Source organism: Maylandia zebra, linkage group LG23, assembly GCF_041146795.1.
Source record: "Maylandia zebra isolate NMK-2024a linkage group LG23, Mzebra_GT3a, whole genome shotgun sequence".
NCBI lineage: Eukaryota > Metazoa > Chordata > Actinopteri > Cichliformes > Cichlidae > Maylandia > Maylandia zebra.
The window spans coordinates 24,057,141-24,075,277 of record NC_135188.1 but is presented as its reverse complement, the minus strand read 5'-3'; the positions used below and the strand labels follow the sequence as shown (position 1 = coordinate 24,075,277).

General features: G+C 38.3%; 1 protein-coding gene across 1 annotated transcript; it reads right to left on the bottom strand.

The window, feature by feature from the left end:
* Positions 1-4,613: 4,613 nt before the first annotated feature.
* acadl (acyl-CoA dehydrogenase long chain) lies at positions 4,614-10,024 on the bottom strand. The gene is made up of 11 exons (XM_004562570.5): positions 9,828-10,024; positions 8,065-8,244; positions 7,847-7,984; positions 7,328-7,492; positions 7,170-7,236; positions 6,924-7,088; positions 6,475-6,576; positions 6,051-6,164; positions 5,772-5,899; positions 5,600-5,686; positions 4,614-5,516 (listed from the first exon to the last, which is right to left on the bottom strand). The coding sequence occupies exons 1-11, from the start codon at positions 9,914-9,916 to the stop codon at positions 5,423-5,425; spliced, it is 1,329 nt and encodes a 442-aa protein (XP_004562627.1). The 5' UTR covers positions 9,917-10,024; the 3' UTR covers positions 4,614-5,422.
* Positions 10,025-18,137: the final 8,113 nt, after the last annotated feature.

The following is an 18,137-nucleotide window of genomic DNA, read 5'->3' as shown; positions in this document are numbered from 1 at the left end:
TAAAGCCCACGATTTATCTGACGAATAATCAGCGTTTAACGTAATCGAAACATCTATTTTAGACCTGGAACCTAAATGTGCCTGGCTATAAAGAACTTTGGGTCAACCTCTACTGTTTAAATGCGTTACAGGCTTTAAACGAAACAGTAAAAAAAACAGACTGACTGACAGTTAACACAAAAAGGTGGGGACATCTTTCATAATGAATGTTTGAGGTCTATTTTTTAGTTTTCAAAAACAATAACTTATTTAGAACAATTAAGCAGGATACATATTGAACTTGGAGGACAGAAACAAAGTATCCAGCGATACCAATTATTGGTACAGCATTACCCATATATTTGGATCAATTTGAGCCACCTCTAGTCAACAGCAGATACTCTCACAGTGCCCTCGAGGTGAGGCGTAATGGTCACAGACAATGACATGACTCCATATTTACAAATATACACAAGCTCTGAAACACTGATGCTCCAAAATTCTGAATAAATGTGCAGAAAACGTGGTCACCAGCAAGCCTAAGGTGCAAAAACACCGAGCTTCAAACTTTGAAGGGATGCTTTGAATCATCAGGTCTAATTCAACAGCCTGCTTTTTTCCACTGCACTGTCATGGGCTCCTCCAGGTTTGAGCAGTCCTTTACTGCCACCTACTGATGGAAGTAAGTCAATGCACTGAAGATGCTGACGCTGCCATATTATTAAGCATAGTATATGCAGCATAAATCAGTGTGGCACTTAAAGCAGACATCTTTATTTTGATGTTTAACTAAAACAACCCATAACTGATGAATTAAGAATGCAAGTATGCACAAATCTGAGTTAATTATAATTAACACTTGCCAGTAATTCATAATTCATGTTTATGTAATGATGCAGACAGTTCCACCCCATTGATCTTAAACCTGCTACAGTCTGTGCTGTATGTAGAGAGACTTGCAGAGTGACATAACTTTCAATAAGCTGTCACTAGATGTTCCCTGAAGCTAACACATCAGGGAACCATATCCGAAAGATGTTTCTGAAACTTCAGAGGATCTTCGAGAGGTAAAACACCTCCCTGCTTACCTGACTATGGAACGCCAGGACTGCCATAATGAATTAATTAAATACACCATTAAATAATTAATTAAATGTGTCAATAATTAATTAAAATTGGAATTAATTAATTAAATAAATAGTTATGACACATGTAATTAATTAATTATTGACACATTTAATTAATTATTTATGTATTTCACATTTTAATTAATTATTGACACATTTAATTAATTAATTATTGACACATTTAATTAATTATTTATGTATTTCACATTTTAATTAATTATTGACACATTTAATTAATTATTGACACATTTAATTAATTATTTAATGATATATTTATTTATTTCATTTTGGCAGTCCTGGCGCCTGGCTCTCGTCATGAAATAATTTTATCTGTCAGCCTCACCCATCAAACTCAGGGGGCGGGGTTAACGCTGCCCATGCAGCTTCTCTAACATTTGATTGGTTGCCGTGCAAAGTAAGTCAAAACAGGTCGATCCTAGATAATCGATTGCTTGTGTAGACTTGGGGCAGCCAGGTATCCCAGAATGCAGATCAAATCACAGGCAGCAATGGTGGTGGTGTAGTTTTAAAATACCCCGTTTTTCTGTCACCAGCTACACTTTTAACAGTGTTTTAGCCGCGAATGTCGCGCCGTATGTCTGGTCAGGTTGTCAACATAGAACATGTTTGCAAAAGTGCTCAGATGTTTTCAGAGATTTCACTAGCTCTGCTAACAGTTAGCATGCAGAGCGCACCGAGGGGGTACATTAACCGGTTTGTTTACATATTCCACTCTCCGTGTTCCACATGTTGCATTCGCAGATTCTCATTTTCACCGAACGATCGTCTCTTTCCGCCTGGTCTTGTGTCTCTGTGCTTCTGTAACATAAAGAACGAGCTGACATTTTTCTCACGAAACCAGCGATCAGCTCAACAGACCCTCAGTTTACCTGCATGCATCCTCCTCCTCATCTGTCAGCTGTTTAACACCTGCTGCTAATTCAAGAAACACGCCTACGTTACCTGGTGATAGTCACAGTTTAACTGGGCAGCCGGTGCTCGATATAACGCAATGTCAGCGCATTTTTCTGCACAAGATAAGTAAATATAGTGTTTTCCCCGAGCGCAGAGCTGCTGGAGCTTGTTTCCTTACAGAGCACTTTATAGGCGAGCCAGCTTTATCAGCGGCTGATGTCCAATCACCAGCACACAGCTTTGAAACCTCAGCTGAGTTTTAGCTCTCAGTGGTTAAACGCTGGACTTCATTCACTCAGGTTCTGTCTGTCGGGTCACGTTTACTTCGCTGTTTTATTTACAACTGAGCAAATCGGTTTGGCTGAGGTTAAAGTTACGTTTCATAACTGCATAGTTTCACAGACGTTTAATGGTTCACTGGCACATGTGTTAGACTGAACTATCATCTAAATATCATCTGTTTTTTAATAGTTATTCAACTGTATTCTAAGCACCAGCTGTCTGTTAGAATGTGATTTTTTCTCTCTCTCTGTTGGCAGAGGTATAAAAATGCGCAGGAAAATCTGACGTGCATGGCGAACTTCACCGACGATATTTAGGGAGGAATAAACACACATCAAACATAAATGAACCATTTGCCTGTCTCCATAATTGAGAGCATTTTCTCTTCTTATCTCAACACTCTCTCTCTCTCTCTTTTTTTTTTTTTTGCTTTTTCGGTCATGTTATGTTTACCTGTCAAAGGCTTGTTACAAACTATGAAACACATCGTGCAGACTTCTGGATGTTAGAAGAAAACGAATACTGCTCATGAATGAGACTAAAGGCAGGAAGGTGTCCTTTAAAACTAAACATGTTAATAGGACCTCCCTGTTTATATCATAGTTTATGATATAGCATGTGTATTTCAGTAATAGCCTGCTGAGGCCACTATACGTGCTGGCCTCATATCAAATGTGAAGGCAGACTGAGTCTATGTTTGACGTTTGTTTATATCTAATCTTCCTTTTCAAACATTTAAACAGCAGCGAGTCTGCAGCTGAGGGAATACAAATTCAAATTGTCGGAACAGGTTTGCTCGTTTCTTGGATTCATTTGGTGATTTATTAAATGTATAACTGTTATTCTAATCTGCTGCTGAGTCTCTTACACTTTTCTTTATGCTGTATATTTTCACGTCTCTGGAATAGTTGGCAGTTAGATAGTCAGCTGGGAAACTTTGTGTTAACTCATGGAGCTGAGGATATCGTGGATATGCTGACCTCGCTGCGTGGTGTACAGAGCGAGGTCAGCATGATTAATATTCACAATAAAAATATTAGCCGAACATCATGAAGTCTGTATGTGTTTCATAGTGTCGAACAACCTTTGTACAGTTAAAGCCAGCAGTTACTACATGACGGAAACACCAACGTTATCTCTTTTATGTGTTTATACACAGGTCACGCTGATTACTGAACAAAAACCCAAAGATCAGATGTTAAACAGATTTATTTGCTCTCTCTCCTCCTTAAACATGTTTTTAATGTTAGTTATAATTCAGAATTGGCGACTGAAACACGTAGGACACATAAGAACATCAGGAAATAAAACACCGATAAATATAACCTCAGTAAAAGAAGTCAGCGGGGGTTACTACAGCTGTGTACCGGGGCCTGCGCTTTGTCGGTGGGATTGCTTGCGAGGCGAGCGGGTCTATCCCACGCTTTGCCGTGAGACTGGGACGACATCTCCGAAATCATCGAAGCACTTTTGCAAAGAGGCTGTATCTTGACAAACCGACCAGACACATGAAGATTAAACCACTACATTCTCGGCTAAAAAAATATTAAAACGGTATTTGGTAACACACAAACAGGGTTTTTCAAAGCTCAGTTCTGTTAGCTTCCACATGCCGGTTGTTGTGTGCTAGAAACAATGGCCACCAGGCCAAAGCAATGGTTTTGACTCGATCAGCGTTAACCCCGCCCCCTGAGTTTGATGGGTGAGGCTGACAGATAAAATTATTTCATGATGAGAGCCAGGCGTCAGGACTGCCAAAATGAAATAAATAAATATATCATTAAATAATTAATTAAATGTGTCAATAATTAATGAAATGTGTCAATAATTAATTAAAATGTGAAATACATAAATAATTAATTAAATGTGTCAATAATTAATTAATTAAATGTGTCAATAATTAATTAAAACGTGAAATACATAATTAATTAAATGTGTCAATAATTAATTAATTACATATATCATAACTATTTATTTAATTAATTAATTCCAATTTTAATTAATTATTGCCACATTTAATTAATTATTTAATGGTGTATTTAATTAATTCATTATGGCAGTCCTGGCGTTCCATACCTGACCTGCCAGTCTTGAATTCTTAAACTTGGAACGTGAAAATTTTGTCTTGATTGTAGCTTTTAAGACCTGAAATATATTTTCAGGCCTGAAAATTTCAAAAAGATATATCCTATTTTTAAGAAGTTACGAGGGCTCAAAAATGTTAAAAAAGCTAGGACTTTTTCCAAAAATCTGGGGGATTTTCCATGTACAGAATCTAAAATTGGCATTTAGAGGAGTCTCCCTTCTCAGTCACACTCCATGTCATTTATTTAATTACATTCATGACACTCACAAACAAGAGCTGAGAACCACTGGCACAAAGTTAGTGCTTCATGCACTTTGAATGGCAAATAAATCAATTTACAACAAGTGTCTAGTGTTAAACATTGTTCATGCCGCTTGTAAATTAACTAAGAGTGGCAGATTATGAAAGCAGGCATTTAAGTGCATATTAAAAAACACTGATTTTGAAAAAGAAAACCTCCTATAAGGGAAATTATGTCAGATATCTTTAATCTGATGCAGACTGGCCACATTATCAATGCTAAAACAAGGCATTGCTGACAAACTTAAAGAAAATTCTCTGTATTTCCTGTCATATGTGTACTGTAGCAATGCTGAATGCTAAAATTATTATTATTATGTCCAAAGATTCAACTCATGAGGTCAGTGTATGTCCATCCTTAATATTACATATACAGTCGTGTGAGTGCAGAAGCTCCGCCCACCTGCTGCTCAAAACTTCTCTTTAAAAGGGGCATAAAGGGGAATACAGTGGTTGAACATTTACAGAATTAGAGCAAAGAGCAAACAGTGTTCTTTTATTCCCTTTATCGATCTGAAAATTTCAAGTATAATTAAACCAGTGGACGTACTGGTGTTCACATTCACACTTCCACTGCACGGCTATCACAGCCGAAATAATTCACATAACGATATGAGTGTAATACCTACAGAAAAAAAAACTAAACTGGAGATCTTTATTGACAGTTTTGTGGGTTTTGTTTTTAAAAAAAAAAAAAAAAAAAAAAAAGGTTACAAAAAACGACAACCCAGTTTCACTTCTGGCTGACGATGGTACGGGCGATGAGCTCCTTCATGATCTCGTTGGTTCCTCCGTAGATAGGCTGAACTCGTGAGTCCACAAATGCCCTGAAAACGCAAACATGTTGATGAGCTGGAAAAAAAACCAAAACAATCAAAGCTCTCTGTTGCAATGTTTACGTGATACTAACTTGGCGATGGGGTATTCCCACATGTACCCCCAGCCTCCGTGGAGCTGCAGGCACTGAGTGGCCACTCTGTTCTGGAGGTCAGACGCCCTTCAGATAAGATGAAGTACATCAGCGCGTGACAACAACACAGCTTAGCCTTTAGATCATGAGGTGGTAAACTCCAAAAACTCACCAATACTTGGCCATGGAGGCCGTGGCAGGATCCAGGCTTTTCTCAGCATGGAGCTGAAGGCAGCTATCCAGGAAGGCTCGAACCACACAGATCTCGGTCTTTAGCTCTGCTAGCTTGTGCTGCACAGTCTGTGGAGCGCAAAGACAAAAAACAGATAGTATGATGACTGGGAGGATGATTTGATAAACTGGTCCTCTTTTAATAGGAACTCATCAGGACAGACTATATCCTTACATGAAATATCCTAAAAATATTCACCAAAAGAATTACTATAAAGACCTGAAGGTGAGCGACTGTTTTGCTGAAAGCCTTCCGCTGCATTACATAATTTCTGGTTTCCTCAAACATGAACTCACAGCTCGCTATGGCCATGTCAGCAATCAGCAGACGCTCCTAGAGAAGGGAAAAGGTTGTTTGACGTCAAATGAACCCATGTGAGACGTTATATGCAGATGATGTGTACAAGCACGTGATAAAACATATTTAGGAGTGCCAAAGTACAAAGACGATGAGGCTAAAAATCCAAAGATACATGTCTGTAGGTTCAAGTTATGAATATAAAGATGTTTTAGGCATTTCATTTTGTAAAAATATGGGTGCAGCCAGACTGGATCTCCACCCAGGTTCAAGGTACGGAGAGTTACTCCTTCAGTGGAGGCATTAAATGTTTCTGATATGAACATGCCATAAATGTTGTGTTCACCTGAGGGAGTTCATTCATCAGGTAATAGAAACCTTTGTTGAGTTCTCCTAAGAGGGCATCAGCTGGGAGGCGCACATCCTCGAAGAATAACTCAGCTGTGTCCTTTGAAAGAAGCAGAAACACAAGTGAGAGGATGTAATGAAGTATAAATCCTTAGTAGCACAAATGACAAAGTTCTGTTGTCACTTTTTAGCCTCATGCATTTGTATAAACTGTAATTTACAGTAAAGGTTTGAAATTTAAAGTGCTAAGAGAGTTATATGTGCAATCAAAATTGCCTTTGTTTCTTCAGCTGAACAATCAGAGCAGTCTGATCGTCCCACAGACACAAAAGCTGTTTCAGACAGATACTTCTTTTTGATTTTGAAACACTGAACCAGTTAAACCTACACTTGTAGACCACAAAAAATGATGTAGGGGCACTTCATATATTTCCATGACCCTGGTACCTGAGCTTTCAGGCCAATCTTCTCCAGCTTCCGCCCTTTGTGAAAGCCCTTCATGCCCTCCTCCACCAGGAACAGACTGATCCCGTGTGCTGCCGTCTTCGCCTCTCGGTTGGTGACGGTCACTACCACCACCAGATCTGCCATCCAACCATTTGTAATAAATACCTGAAGAGGTCAGATGGAGTAATATCTATACTGGACTTTAAATGTAATTGAGTGGATACTTTTGAAGTCTTGACTCAGTACCTTGTTGCCGTTGAGGATCCAGTCACTGCCATCCTTCTTGGCATACGTCCTCACACCCTGAAGGTCACTGGAAAAAAATAGAGGAGCTGAGTCGCTGAAGCTACCTGACATTATGTGTGCTGATTTCTTGATGTTACAATCTGTGATTGAGTCCTGACCTGCCTGCTCCTGGCTCAGTCATGGCGATGGCAGCGATACATTTCCCAGCGGTCATCTTTGGGATGAAGTGTTTGATCTGTTCCTTGCTGCCGTAGTTGACGATGTAGGGCATGACGATGTCAGAGTGCAGCGCAAAACCTGGGCCTGTGCAGTTGCAATACATTCTGTAGTGGTGCAGACAGCAGAGATGAGATGAAGGATGAAGAGATAGCTGACTATAAGATCTGGCAAATACACTGGTCATCATCACTAAAGCTACTTTCTTGTGATTGTTTTTTTAAAATGGTATTGAGCAACAGTTCTCCAAGCTTTCTGAAGTGGTAAAATCATACCTGGATAAAAAAAAAACAACTGCAGCAATGGATCGATCACATGTCCTCACTTGGAAAAAGCTTAATTCTCTTTCTTGTGTTTTTAAAATCACATCTCAGCTGGAACTCATTGCTAAAATATTTCAGTCTCTCTGAATGTCGGTGAATAGCTTCAGATATAGAACGGTGGTTTGAAGGACAACTCACTGCTCCTCCCATGTGACAGCTGCAGAAAACAGGTCTCCTCCTATGCCACCATGCTCTTCTGCTGTCATTACTCCCAGCAGACCTTGCTCACCAGCCTTTTCCCACACCTCCCTGCTCACCTGACCTGCCTTCTCCCACCTGCAACAAAAAACAGTTGAAGTAAAGCTATTAAAGGCTTATTTTAATAATTCTTGGTAGGTCATCAAACTTCCACCTACTCTTTGTGGTAAGGCACTACTTCCTCTTGGAAGAAGCGCCGCACATTTTGTCTGAAGAGGTCATGGTCCTCATTGAAGATCCGACGGGTCCCGATGTCCATCAGGGATTTGGCGCTAGAGGTCTCAGGTCGGCCTGAGGATGCGGGCTGCCTGAACTCCTCAGACTTATTGTGCTGAAATCTGTGGGGACAGAAATTCAACCATCCGTCACTATACAGCCAGCAAGTGCCTGACCTGGGAGCGCCATGACAAATTAACTTACTCAGCGGTCAGTTTTTGAGGTGACTCGTGGGTAAAAAATGTGAAATCCTGCAAAATAATTAATTGATGCAAATCAATTGCTAAGTGTTAACATTATTCAAATATTTAAAAATATAGAGTGCACAAAAATGAGCGCTTAGCTTACTACAATATGGTTTTCTTATAGAGGTGGGAATCACCATACATCCCACGATATGATATTATCACAATATTTAACTCACGATACGATATTATTGCAATTTTTTAAAATATTTTGCGATATTCAGATTCTGTACATAAAGGTAAACGTTATCAATATTCATTTTATCTAATATCAAAGTCTCGCACTCAGTCTTTCTCTCATTTCAGTCAGTTTTATTGTTGACAAACTGAACGGTTTGTATTACAGTCTAGTCCAACTGAACTGAATGCAACCATCTGGTACAAGTATAGCTATTTATAAAAACTATGCAGCCCATTCAACAACTGAAGAATTTGAAAGTAAATTAAAACAAAATATAATTTTACATTAAATAAAAAAGTTTTAAACTTAATTAAAATAAAACATGTCTTAAATTAAAATAAGTAAACTGTCATGTTTATTGCTGCCAAAAAAAAAGTTAAACACATTTGGACAGTGTCAGGATTCTTGCTCAGAAAAAGGATCAACATGCTCTGAAGTCAGAGTTCCAGTCCACAAAAACCTTTTTTGTAACAAAATATCGATTTCTGCTGTCCCTGTATTGATACATTATTAGCAAACAAAATATCACGATACTACACAGTATCGATTCCCCCCCCCCACCCACCCCTATTGTCTTATAGTGACTTGAATTGGAAGAGGTAAGAAAACAAACTCCGTTGACTACAATCTACAACCCACTTTAACTACCTCTGCTTTGCTTTTCTTCCCTCGTTGCCACTGTAAATAAGAATGATTTCTTAATGGCGCCTTAAATAAAGGTTACACCAACTTTACATGGAATTACATGGATGTACAGCCTTGTCAGATCAGCTTCAGTTGACATCTCTTCAGCACACAGACAGTTTATTTAATATGGGAAGCTTTCAAACTACCTTTAGGCACACTTCAATGTGTGGAGACTTCAATACGATTTAAACAACAACAACTCTCAACCATAACATGTTTTATTTAGATAAAAATGGCCAAACTCGTGTATCTTCATTTTTAGACTGCTGTAATTTTAAAACGTTCACTAAATTTTGAGATTCTGGTTTCGATTTTCACATTAAAGGTCTCCATGTAAACAATAGGTCACAATAAAGTGTGTCAAAGGTAACCGCACACACACATCATACAGTCCGACCTTCTTCTGTACTATAAAAATGCTCCGCGACTTCTACAGTGAAATATAAAAAATATTACTAATATCATGCAAAGTAAAACTATTTCCTAAAAAAGCGTAAATGTTCCGCTCACAGCTTTGAATGCATTTCTTTGCGCTGATATCGACAGATGCGGCTCCAGCTCACCAGAAACAGCTTTAACTGCGCATTTTTACCTCGCAGAAACTGCAGCGAGCGGCCGTCCTCTTCCAGACACATTTCTCAGTCCGAAAACACAAGTTCCGATTATTCTGTTCGCCAACATATTCGAATCAAAGTACAACTTCACAGGAAAAAGACGAAAAGAGAAAAGATCGTTTGAGCGACACTAGATGCGTCACCGCGTCGTCTTCTTCTTCTACATTTTTATTGGCGGTTGGCAAACAACTGAAAGGTGCATTACCGCCACCAACTGGTATGGAGTGTGGGCTGGAACGTCGCTCAAAACAAACAACCCCCCAAATCCTTTCAAACAATTTCCCCTCTTTTAAAAACTGAAACAAGGTCTGATAACTTTTACTTCCAGATTCCTTTTGCAATAAATCAATAAGATCCAGCATCACTCGGTTCGTTTCACGGGTGCCTTTAAATGTGAACGCCTGAGAAGTATGGTTGTTATGTGAGGTGGGTCTCGCTTATGATTGAGTCCAAATAAAGCGGGAATTTGCTTTAAACTAGGTTAATATCACAAATACAAACGATTTGTTTAGTCCATAAAATAGGGCTTACCAACTGTCCTCTTCTTTTTGCACTTGTTGACTTGTAAAAGCCTGTATGACATTTTTTATTTCACCATTCATTAACCGCACCGAGAAGACATCATTTAAATATGTTCACGTTTTCTTTAAGCAAACGGTATTATTAAAATTATTCATGACTGGGCCAAGTGTCCTCTTTTTTGGAAATCAAAATATGGTCACCCTACCATAAAAACACCAGCAGAATGAGACCGCTAACTTTTGTCTTCTAGTGATGGGTCGGTCGCGAACGAAATGGCTCTTAGAGCCGACTCTTTGACATGAACGACGCGAGCCGGCTCCTTATCGCCAGTAGTGATGTGTGGATCGATCCTGAAATATCAATTCCTCCGATACCAGTCATTTATGTTCTAGAATTGATCCTCACATTAAAATATCGATATTTTTAGTAATTTAGGGTTAATTTGTAGTTTATCATTAACAGCAACACAGTGGAAAGACCCAGAAAGAGAAATAAGAGTAATATTAAAACTAAGTAGCTGCCGCCATTGTTGGAAACTGGAATTGGCTCGGCTATGAATTCTGAGATATGGTTTTTCAATTTTGTTGTCCAGGTGGAAATTCGGGAGAATGGTGGCTCCGGGATTCTCCCGGAAAAATCAGCAGGGTTGGCATGTATGGTTGTGGCAACATCACTAACCTTGTCAAACACCTCAGAGTAAATCATATCACAGAATATGAGGCGCGTATGTTGAGATGAACTGAAGAGGAGGAGAGGGACAGGTGCTGCTAGGGCGAGACAGACGTTTGTCATGGAGTCCTTTAGTGCTGCAGGCAGGCAAGGTGTTCAAATAGACTTGAGGTTTTTTATTTCTATATGATGAACTCTGCATTATTAAGTGATAAGAACAAGTAATCTGATGTCCTGTAATCATTATGATGCTATAATTTGAGATACAATAAATAAAATACGTTTTTGTACAAAGTATCGTATTGGATCAGTATCGTCGATACCACCCTGAATATTACTTGGTATCGGATCGGAAAGGAAATCAGTGGCATCGCACATCACTAATCGCCAGCTGTGTTTTTTTGTTTTTGTTTTTCTCTCACCCTCTCTCTCGCACTTTTTTCCGCTTCATTCAGCATGTGAGCCTTGTGCTTTATGCTGGGAAGAGGGGGGGAGGGACGGTAGTTACACTCAGTAGCACAGGAACAGAGCAGGAGGGAGAGAAAGAGAGCCAGGGACAACAAGGTCACATTAGAAAGGTATAGTAATCATCCACAACTATTTTCAGTTGTGGATGATAAAGGATTCAGAAAGTTTATTCATGCAGGTCCATATGACAGAGAATATGCATGTTCTTTTAGTTTTCATATTTTAATTTATATTTAATTGTGTTGTGGTTTGCAGTGTTTTGTGTTGTTTCACTTTAAATTTGTAAAAGGAAAAAGCTGAAAATTTAAATAGTTAAAAGTTGAAATGTGAATAGTTGATTTTTGTATTATATGATTTATTTATTACATTTTATGTGGAGTGAATAAATAAAAGTATATTTACGGTGGCCTCTACAGACAAAGCACATACAAACTTCAAATCACGTACGAACCCTGAAGCACGTACAAACTCCAAAACACGTAAACACGTACAAACTCCGAAGCACATAAAAACTCAAAACACGTACAAAAGACAACAGAAGTGCTCCAGGATGGGCAGTGTTGAGCTTTTGTTACGTAGTGGCTACACAAGCCAGCAAGTACCAACGACCGGATTTGGTGTGTGGTAGTAACAGGTAAATGAACTTTTTTTTTTTTTAATTATTTGACTATATATGAATGCTTGTGTATAAATACACAAACAATACACATATGCTTTCATGCTTTCAATTGTGTAATTTAAGTGATCTAGGTAGCTCTGTTTTGGAAGTTCAGTACTTGCTAGAAATGTGTTTTGGAGTATGTATGTGCCTTTTGGAGTTTATACGTGTTTTCTCTCTAGGGGCCACCGCATATATTTATATATAAACATATATAAATAAAACCACTTTTTTTTTACATTAGTAATTCCTTTTGTGCATAATTTTATATTGTTGTTAATAATAAATTAATTAAAGCAACAAAACAACCTGAAGAGCCGGTTCTTTTTAGTGAGCCGAACTGAAAGAGCCGGTTCTCTAAAAAGAGCCGGAAATCCCATCACTATTGTCTTCTGTTGATTTGTTGCTCAGCATTTCCACCTATTGCTGGGGGTTATCCTATTGCGAACACACTCATTGCAGTAATTTAGAGTTTAAGGCAATTTTCTGACATTTATGGGCCAAAAAAAGCACGCCAACAGCAGATGGGTTTTAATTAAATAATTGCACGATTTTTTGTGTTATTTCAGAGTAACAAGGCGATTCACACTTTGTGCCCAACAAAAATGTTCCAGGCAAGCGCATCAGCTGCTTTAAGAAACCAAAGACAAACCAAATGATGGAAATCTGGTGGTTTATTTGTCTTTATTTGTTTATTGCATTCTTCCTGTCACATGGTGAAATATAATAAAGAGATAAAATAGCATCTCTAACACCAGCTTCTCATTTAAACACTGTGAAAGATATGGAGTGATCTGTAAAGCACACAGGCAAAAATAGATCAGTTTAAGTTTAATATATCAAAATTTGGTTGACCTAGTTCAAACAGTCCCACAGTAACTGATAATAAAATGCATATAGTTTTCCAATGATAGAGCTTTAACATAATTTGGCTAGCTATATAGCTAGCTACATTTAATTGTTCAATCAGTCTTTTTTCACTGGACCCTAATCATCTGTTTTGAAACATTATTCCATAATTTTAACAAATATTATTTGAGCAGAATAATATTTTTTTTTTTTAAATTTCTTAATTTTATGTTTATAGCTGCTTAAAGCTATTTTTCTCTCCTTTTTCATCTTTCAGACACACAAAACATAAACCAGATTACTTTAACATTTCTTGTGTGGTTACTTATTTTCTCATTTATTCTCTAACCAGTTCAGCTGGTTGATCTTTGTGACAAACATACCAAACAATGCTGTCAGGTAAACAAACTATGCAGAGCCAGCACTCGTCATTTTTATTTATCTTGGTCTTGGTCGTATTGTTGGACTAGTTAATGGGTATGCCCTCATTGTCATCTGTTGGGATTTTATTTTGAAAGGACATGTCGTGTCATTTTGCAGCGCATCTGTGAGAGTTTAATAAAGTCATGTTGGTGTGTGTATTCCTGTGAAAGCTGATGCCCCACATGTGTTTATTCCTCCGTTTACATCAATAACTAACTCTTATTATCAGGGACTAAAAGTAGTCCTGTTTTTGCCAGAATATAATTGGCGAGCCAGCCAGGGGAGCAGACAGCAATCCAGAAGCTGAGGACCTGGGGGGACTGGGAAGTTGCATATATGAGTGATAAGACACCAAAGAAAAATAAAAGTAAGGAAGAGCTGTTTCTGCTAATTTTTGTTGCATCTGGGTGAAATCAGGCTGGATCTCTACACACGTCAAAGGTACAGAGAGCTGGTCCTTCTGCAGAGGAGGCATTAAGTGTTACTGATATGAACATGCCATAGATATTGTGTTCACCTAAGGGAGTTCATTCATCAGGTAATAGAAATCTTTGTTGAGTTCTCCAAAGAGGGCATCAGCTGGGAGGCGCACATCCTCGAAGAATAACTCAGCTGTGTCCTTTGAAAGAACCAGAAACACAAGTGAGAGGATGTAATGAAACGAGCACAAAACGAACACTATTAAGCAGTAAACTAGTCAAAACGTAGTAAACTAGTAAACCTAGTAAACTAGTCATTACCACGACCTTATTCTATCCCTGATAAATAAAAAAAGATGCCAAGAAAACCATTCAGAGATGCAGATGAGGACCTGGGCTTTCAGGCCAATCTTCTCCAGCTTCCGCCCTTTGTGAAAGCCCTTTGGAGGAGGCCATGAAATAGAGGAGCTCAGTTGCTGAAGCTACCTGACATTATGTGTGCTGATTTCTTGATGTTATATTTGTGCTTTAGTCCTGACCTGCCTGCTCCTGGCTCAGTCATGGCGATGGCAGCGATACATTTCCCAGCGGTCATCTTTGGGATGAAGTGTTTGATCTGTTCCTTGCTGCCGTAGTTGACGATGTAGGGAATGACGATGTCAGAGTGCATCGCAAAACCTGGGCAGAGATGGACAGGAGGACGCTGCTAATAAAGTTACACAATTACACAGTGAATTCGCGTTATTCGCGTGTATTATTATATTTACAAAATACCACAGTTTTTGTCTTGGACGTATCATTTTATTTTTGTTGTATTTATCCGCGACACCTTAAATATATAGATAGATATAGATATAATCATACAAAGTAAAACTATTTCCCAAAACTGCGTAAATGTTCCACTCACAGCTCTGAAGGCATTTCTTCACACTGATATGGACAGATGCGTCTCCAGCTGACTAGAAACAACTTTAACAGCGCATTTTTACCTCGCAGTAACCGCAGAGACATGCAAACATATTTCTTAGTCCGAAAACAGAAGATCAGATTATTCTGTTTGCCAACATCTTCGAATCAATTAGTCAGTGAATTACTAACAAATACAAATCAACAGTTTCGTCCATTAAAACAGTAGCAGAGTGAGACCTCCAACTCATCATTTATGGGTAGTTTTCTTCTTCTATTGAAGTGTAAGCAAGTGTGTTTGCACAGCATTTCCACCTATTGGTTGGAGTTACAAAACACTACCTGCAGAATTTATCATCTTAAAGGCAATTTTAAGCATAAAGTTTAGTAAAAAATTATAGGCCAAAAAAGTGTTGATGTATGTCTTTTGTCTGAGAAAACATAAAGCATAAAAAAGGCTCCTGCCAGTCATAACACAGTATGGAAGCTTTTTTTTTTTTTTTTTTTTTTTTTTAATGTTTTTTAATTAAACCCAAATGCAAAAAACCAAAAACACTATCAGCAGCTTCATGTATGCACCTTTACTACTACATCACACCACACGGGGGCAGGACTTACACAGGTTAAAACTTGTCTTACTGCACTGAAACACAAGCACCAGAGGCACTGTACATCCTGAGGGATTGTTAACATTAGGAAACATCTAATGCACAGTCCAGAATGGAGATGTTTCATTCAATAATCACACACTTTTTTATGTTATTTCAGTTTAACTAGATGATTCACACTTTTTTGCCCAACAGAAAATGGTCCAGACAAGTGGGCTGGTTTAAGAAACCAAAAACAAACAAGTGAAATCTGGTGGTTTATTGAGCTTTATTGATCTTCTGCAGTACCAGTATGTTCTCAGTATGCTCTTTGACATTAAAAAGGAAAATTGTTGCTGGATGACTGAGAACCTTCACAGACAAAATTGTTACTGTTTCAAAACGACTCAGGTATACCTTCCTCTTAAAAAGTGGAGAAAATCTCATTCAGCTCTCATGAAGTTTCATTTTACAGTCACTGGAAAGATCTTTCAGTGAATGTACAACAACTACATATTAGGACAAGTTTACAATGTAAATTGTTCCATTTTTCCTGTCACATGGTGCAATATAGAGAGATAGAAAAGAACATTTACTCTTTGACTCAAATTAGGCTGATGTCATAGGCACATACAAACAAATATTAATGATCATTCTGTTATAGCATGAATATTGAAAAATAAATCAACAATAATTTTTACTCTAATAAAGAAAAAAATATTTTTAGTGGGGCAAAAGTCAACAATGGCTGAATGGCTTCTTATTTAAATACTGCAAATTATATGTAGCGATCTTTAAAATGCATCGGCAAAAACAGAGCACTTTAACTTTAATATATCAAAATTTGGTTGATCTCTTTTGGGGGAGCATTTGGTGTTTCTGTTCTTTTGTGAGTAATTTATTCAGTTTTACACACACACACACACACACACACACACACACACACACACACACACACACAATGTTATGGTTCATTTTTTTCCCCCCACTTTGTTTTTTTCTCTCCCTTTGTATGATTTTTAATGTTTTATGTCCACTTTTAGTGTTGGATCTACATGGACTCTCTATGGTTTTTCGTGCTGGCTGGATCCTTTGAACGTAAAAACAAATGAAGGAACCACTTTGGATCAAATCCAGCTGAAGTCTCAGTTTTAACTGTTACAGTCCATAACCGTTACTTTCTGTGTAACATTCATTTGAATATTAAATAAATTGTATGAATATCTTTCAATATGTAGATATCTAGGAATATCTTATTTTTAGAGAGAACCAATATGACAGAAATATATTTTTGTAAAATTTCAATTTAAAATCTCATATATTGTATGTGTGTTTGGTAAGTAATCTACAGTTAGATTAACCAAATTAACCTTAAATGAGTGCCAATAAAATTAGAATTTTTGTTTTTTTTTAAATAGCTGATAGACACTATCAGAGGTGTGGACTCGAGTCACATGACTTGGACTCGAGTCAGACTCGAGTCATTAATTTTATGACTTTAGACTTGACTTGAAAAAATGTTCTAAGACTTGTGACTTGACTTGGACTTTTACACCAATGACTTGGGACTTGAATTGGACTTGAACCGGTTTACTTGAAAAGACTTGATATTTTACCCCAAATATAAAATTTAACATGCATATTATATAGAGATTGAAAATGTGACGTCATTCACGGGTAGAACCGCAAAGGATTCTGGGAACTCGTGGCAAGCGGTACTAGCGCACGCAGGCTTTCAATTGAAATCAGTTATACAGCGATAAAAAGAAACACAAAAATGTCAAGAAGCTGTTGTATTATTAACTGCAATAGCCGGTCGCATGACAGCCACGAGAAGCCGACGGGTAAAGAGATCGGTTGTTATCGGATTACGTCGTTGAAGAGAAATTGTTCAAGCCATGTTTCCGAAGTAACAAAGACGCGACGGATGGCCTGGATCACAGCCATTCAAAGATCAAATATAACGTCCCAGAACCCTCCAGCTCACAGGTTAGTCTGCTCCAAGCATTTACACGAAGGTCAGTGTTTTTTAGTAGTTAATACGTCATTTTCATAACATAATTAGTGATATAGGTTACAAGCAAGTCTGGCGCTGAACAGAAATTGTTGCGCTATGCTCCTTTATTTATTGTGCATAAATAGTGAATTGTCCTGACACAATATTGCGTTTCGCTTCTGTTATTATGGTACATTGACAAAAACATATACTTTTATTCACAGGATAAAACAGTTGTTTTGTATAAATGGTAAATGGTAAATGGCCTGTATTTATATAGCGCTTTACTAGTCCCTAAGGACCCCAAAGCGCTTTACATATCCAGTCATCCACCCATTCACACACACATTCACACACTGGTGATGGCAAGCTACATTGTAGCCACAGCCACCCTGGGGCGCACTGACAGAGGCGAGGCTGCCGGACACTGGCGCCACCGGGCCCTCTGACCACCACCAGTAAGCAACGGGTGAAGTGTCTTGCCCAAGGACACAACGACCGAGACTGTCCAAGCCGGGGCTCGAACCGGCAACCTTCCGATTACAAGGCGAACTCCCAACTCTTGAGCCACGATCGCCCCATCACTAATTGCCCAGTGCGATTACAGCATACAATATTATTGTCACTGCTACATTTCTGTGATGCTACCAGAAATTATTTCCACTACTAATTAATTACCGTTGAGCTCAAAGGTCCTATTAATAAACAGTTAACGAATGTGTATTTATGACGACAATTTGTGAGACTGGTAAACTTATGATACGTACGATGGTCTTTCGTTCTACACGGTG

Bases quoted from the DNA above. Each gene is read 5' to 3' on its own strand.
- acadl (XM_004562570.5), bottom strand. From the start codon at position 9,916: ATGTTGGCGAACAGAATAATCGGAACTTGTGTTTTCGGACTGAGAAAT. The intron at 6,165-6,474 runs GTGAACACAACA...TCCCTTCTCTAG, and splicing joins TGATGAATGAACTCCCTCAG to GAGCGTCTGCTGATTGCTGA. The intron at 5,900-6,050 runs GTCTTTATAGTA...TGCGCTCCACAG, and splicing joins AAACAGTCGCTCACCTTCAG to ACTGTGCAGCACAAGCTAGC.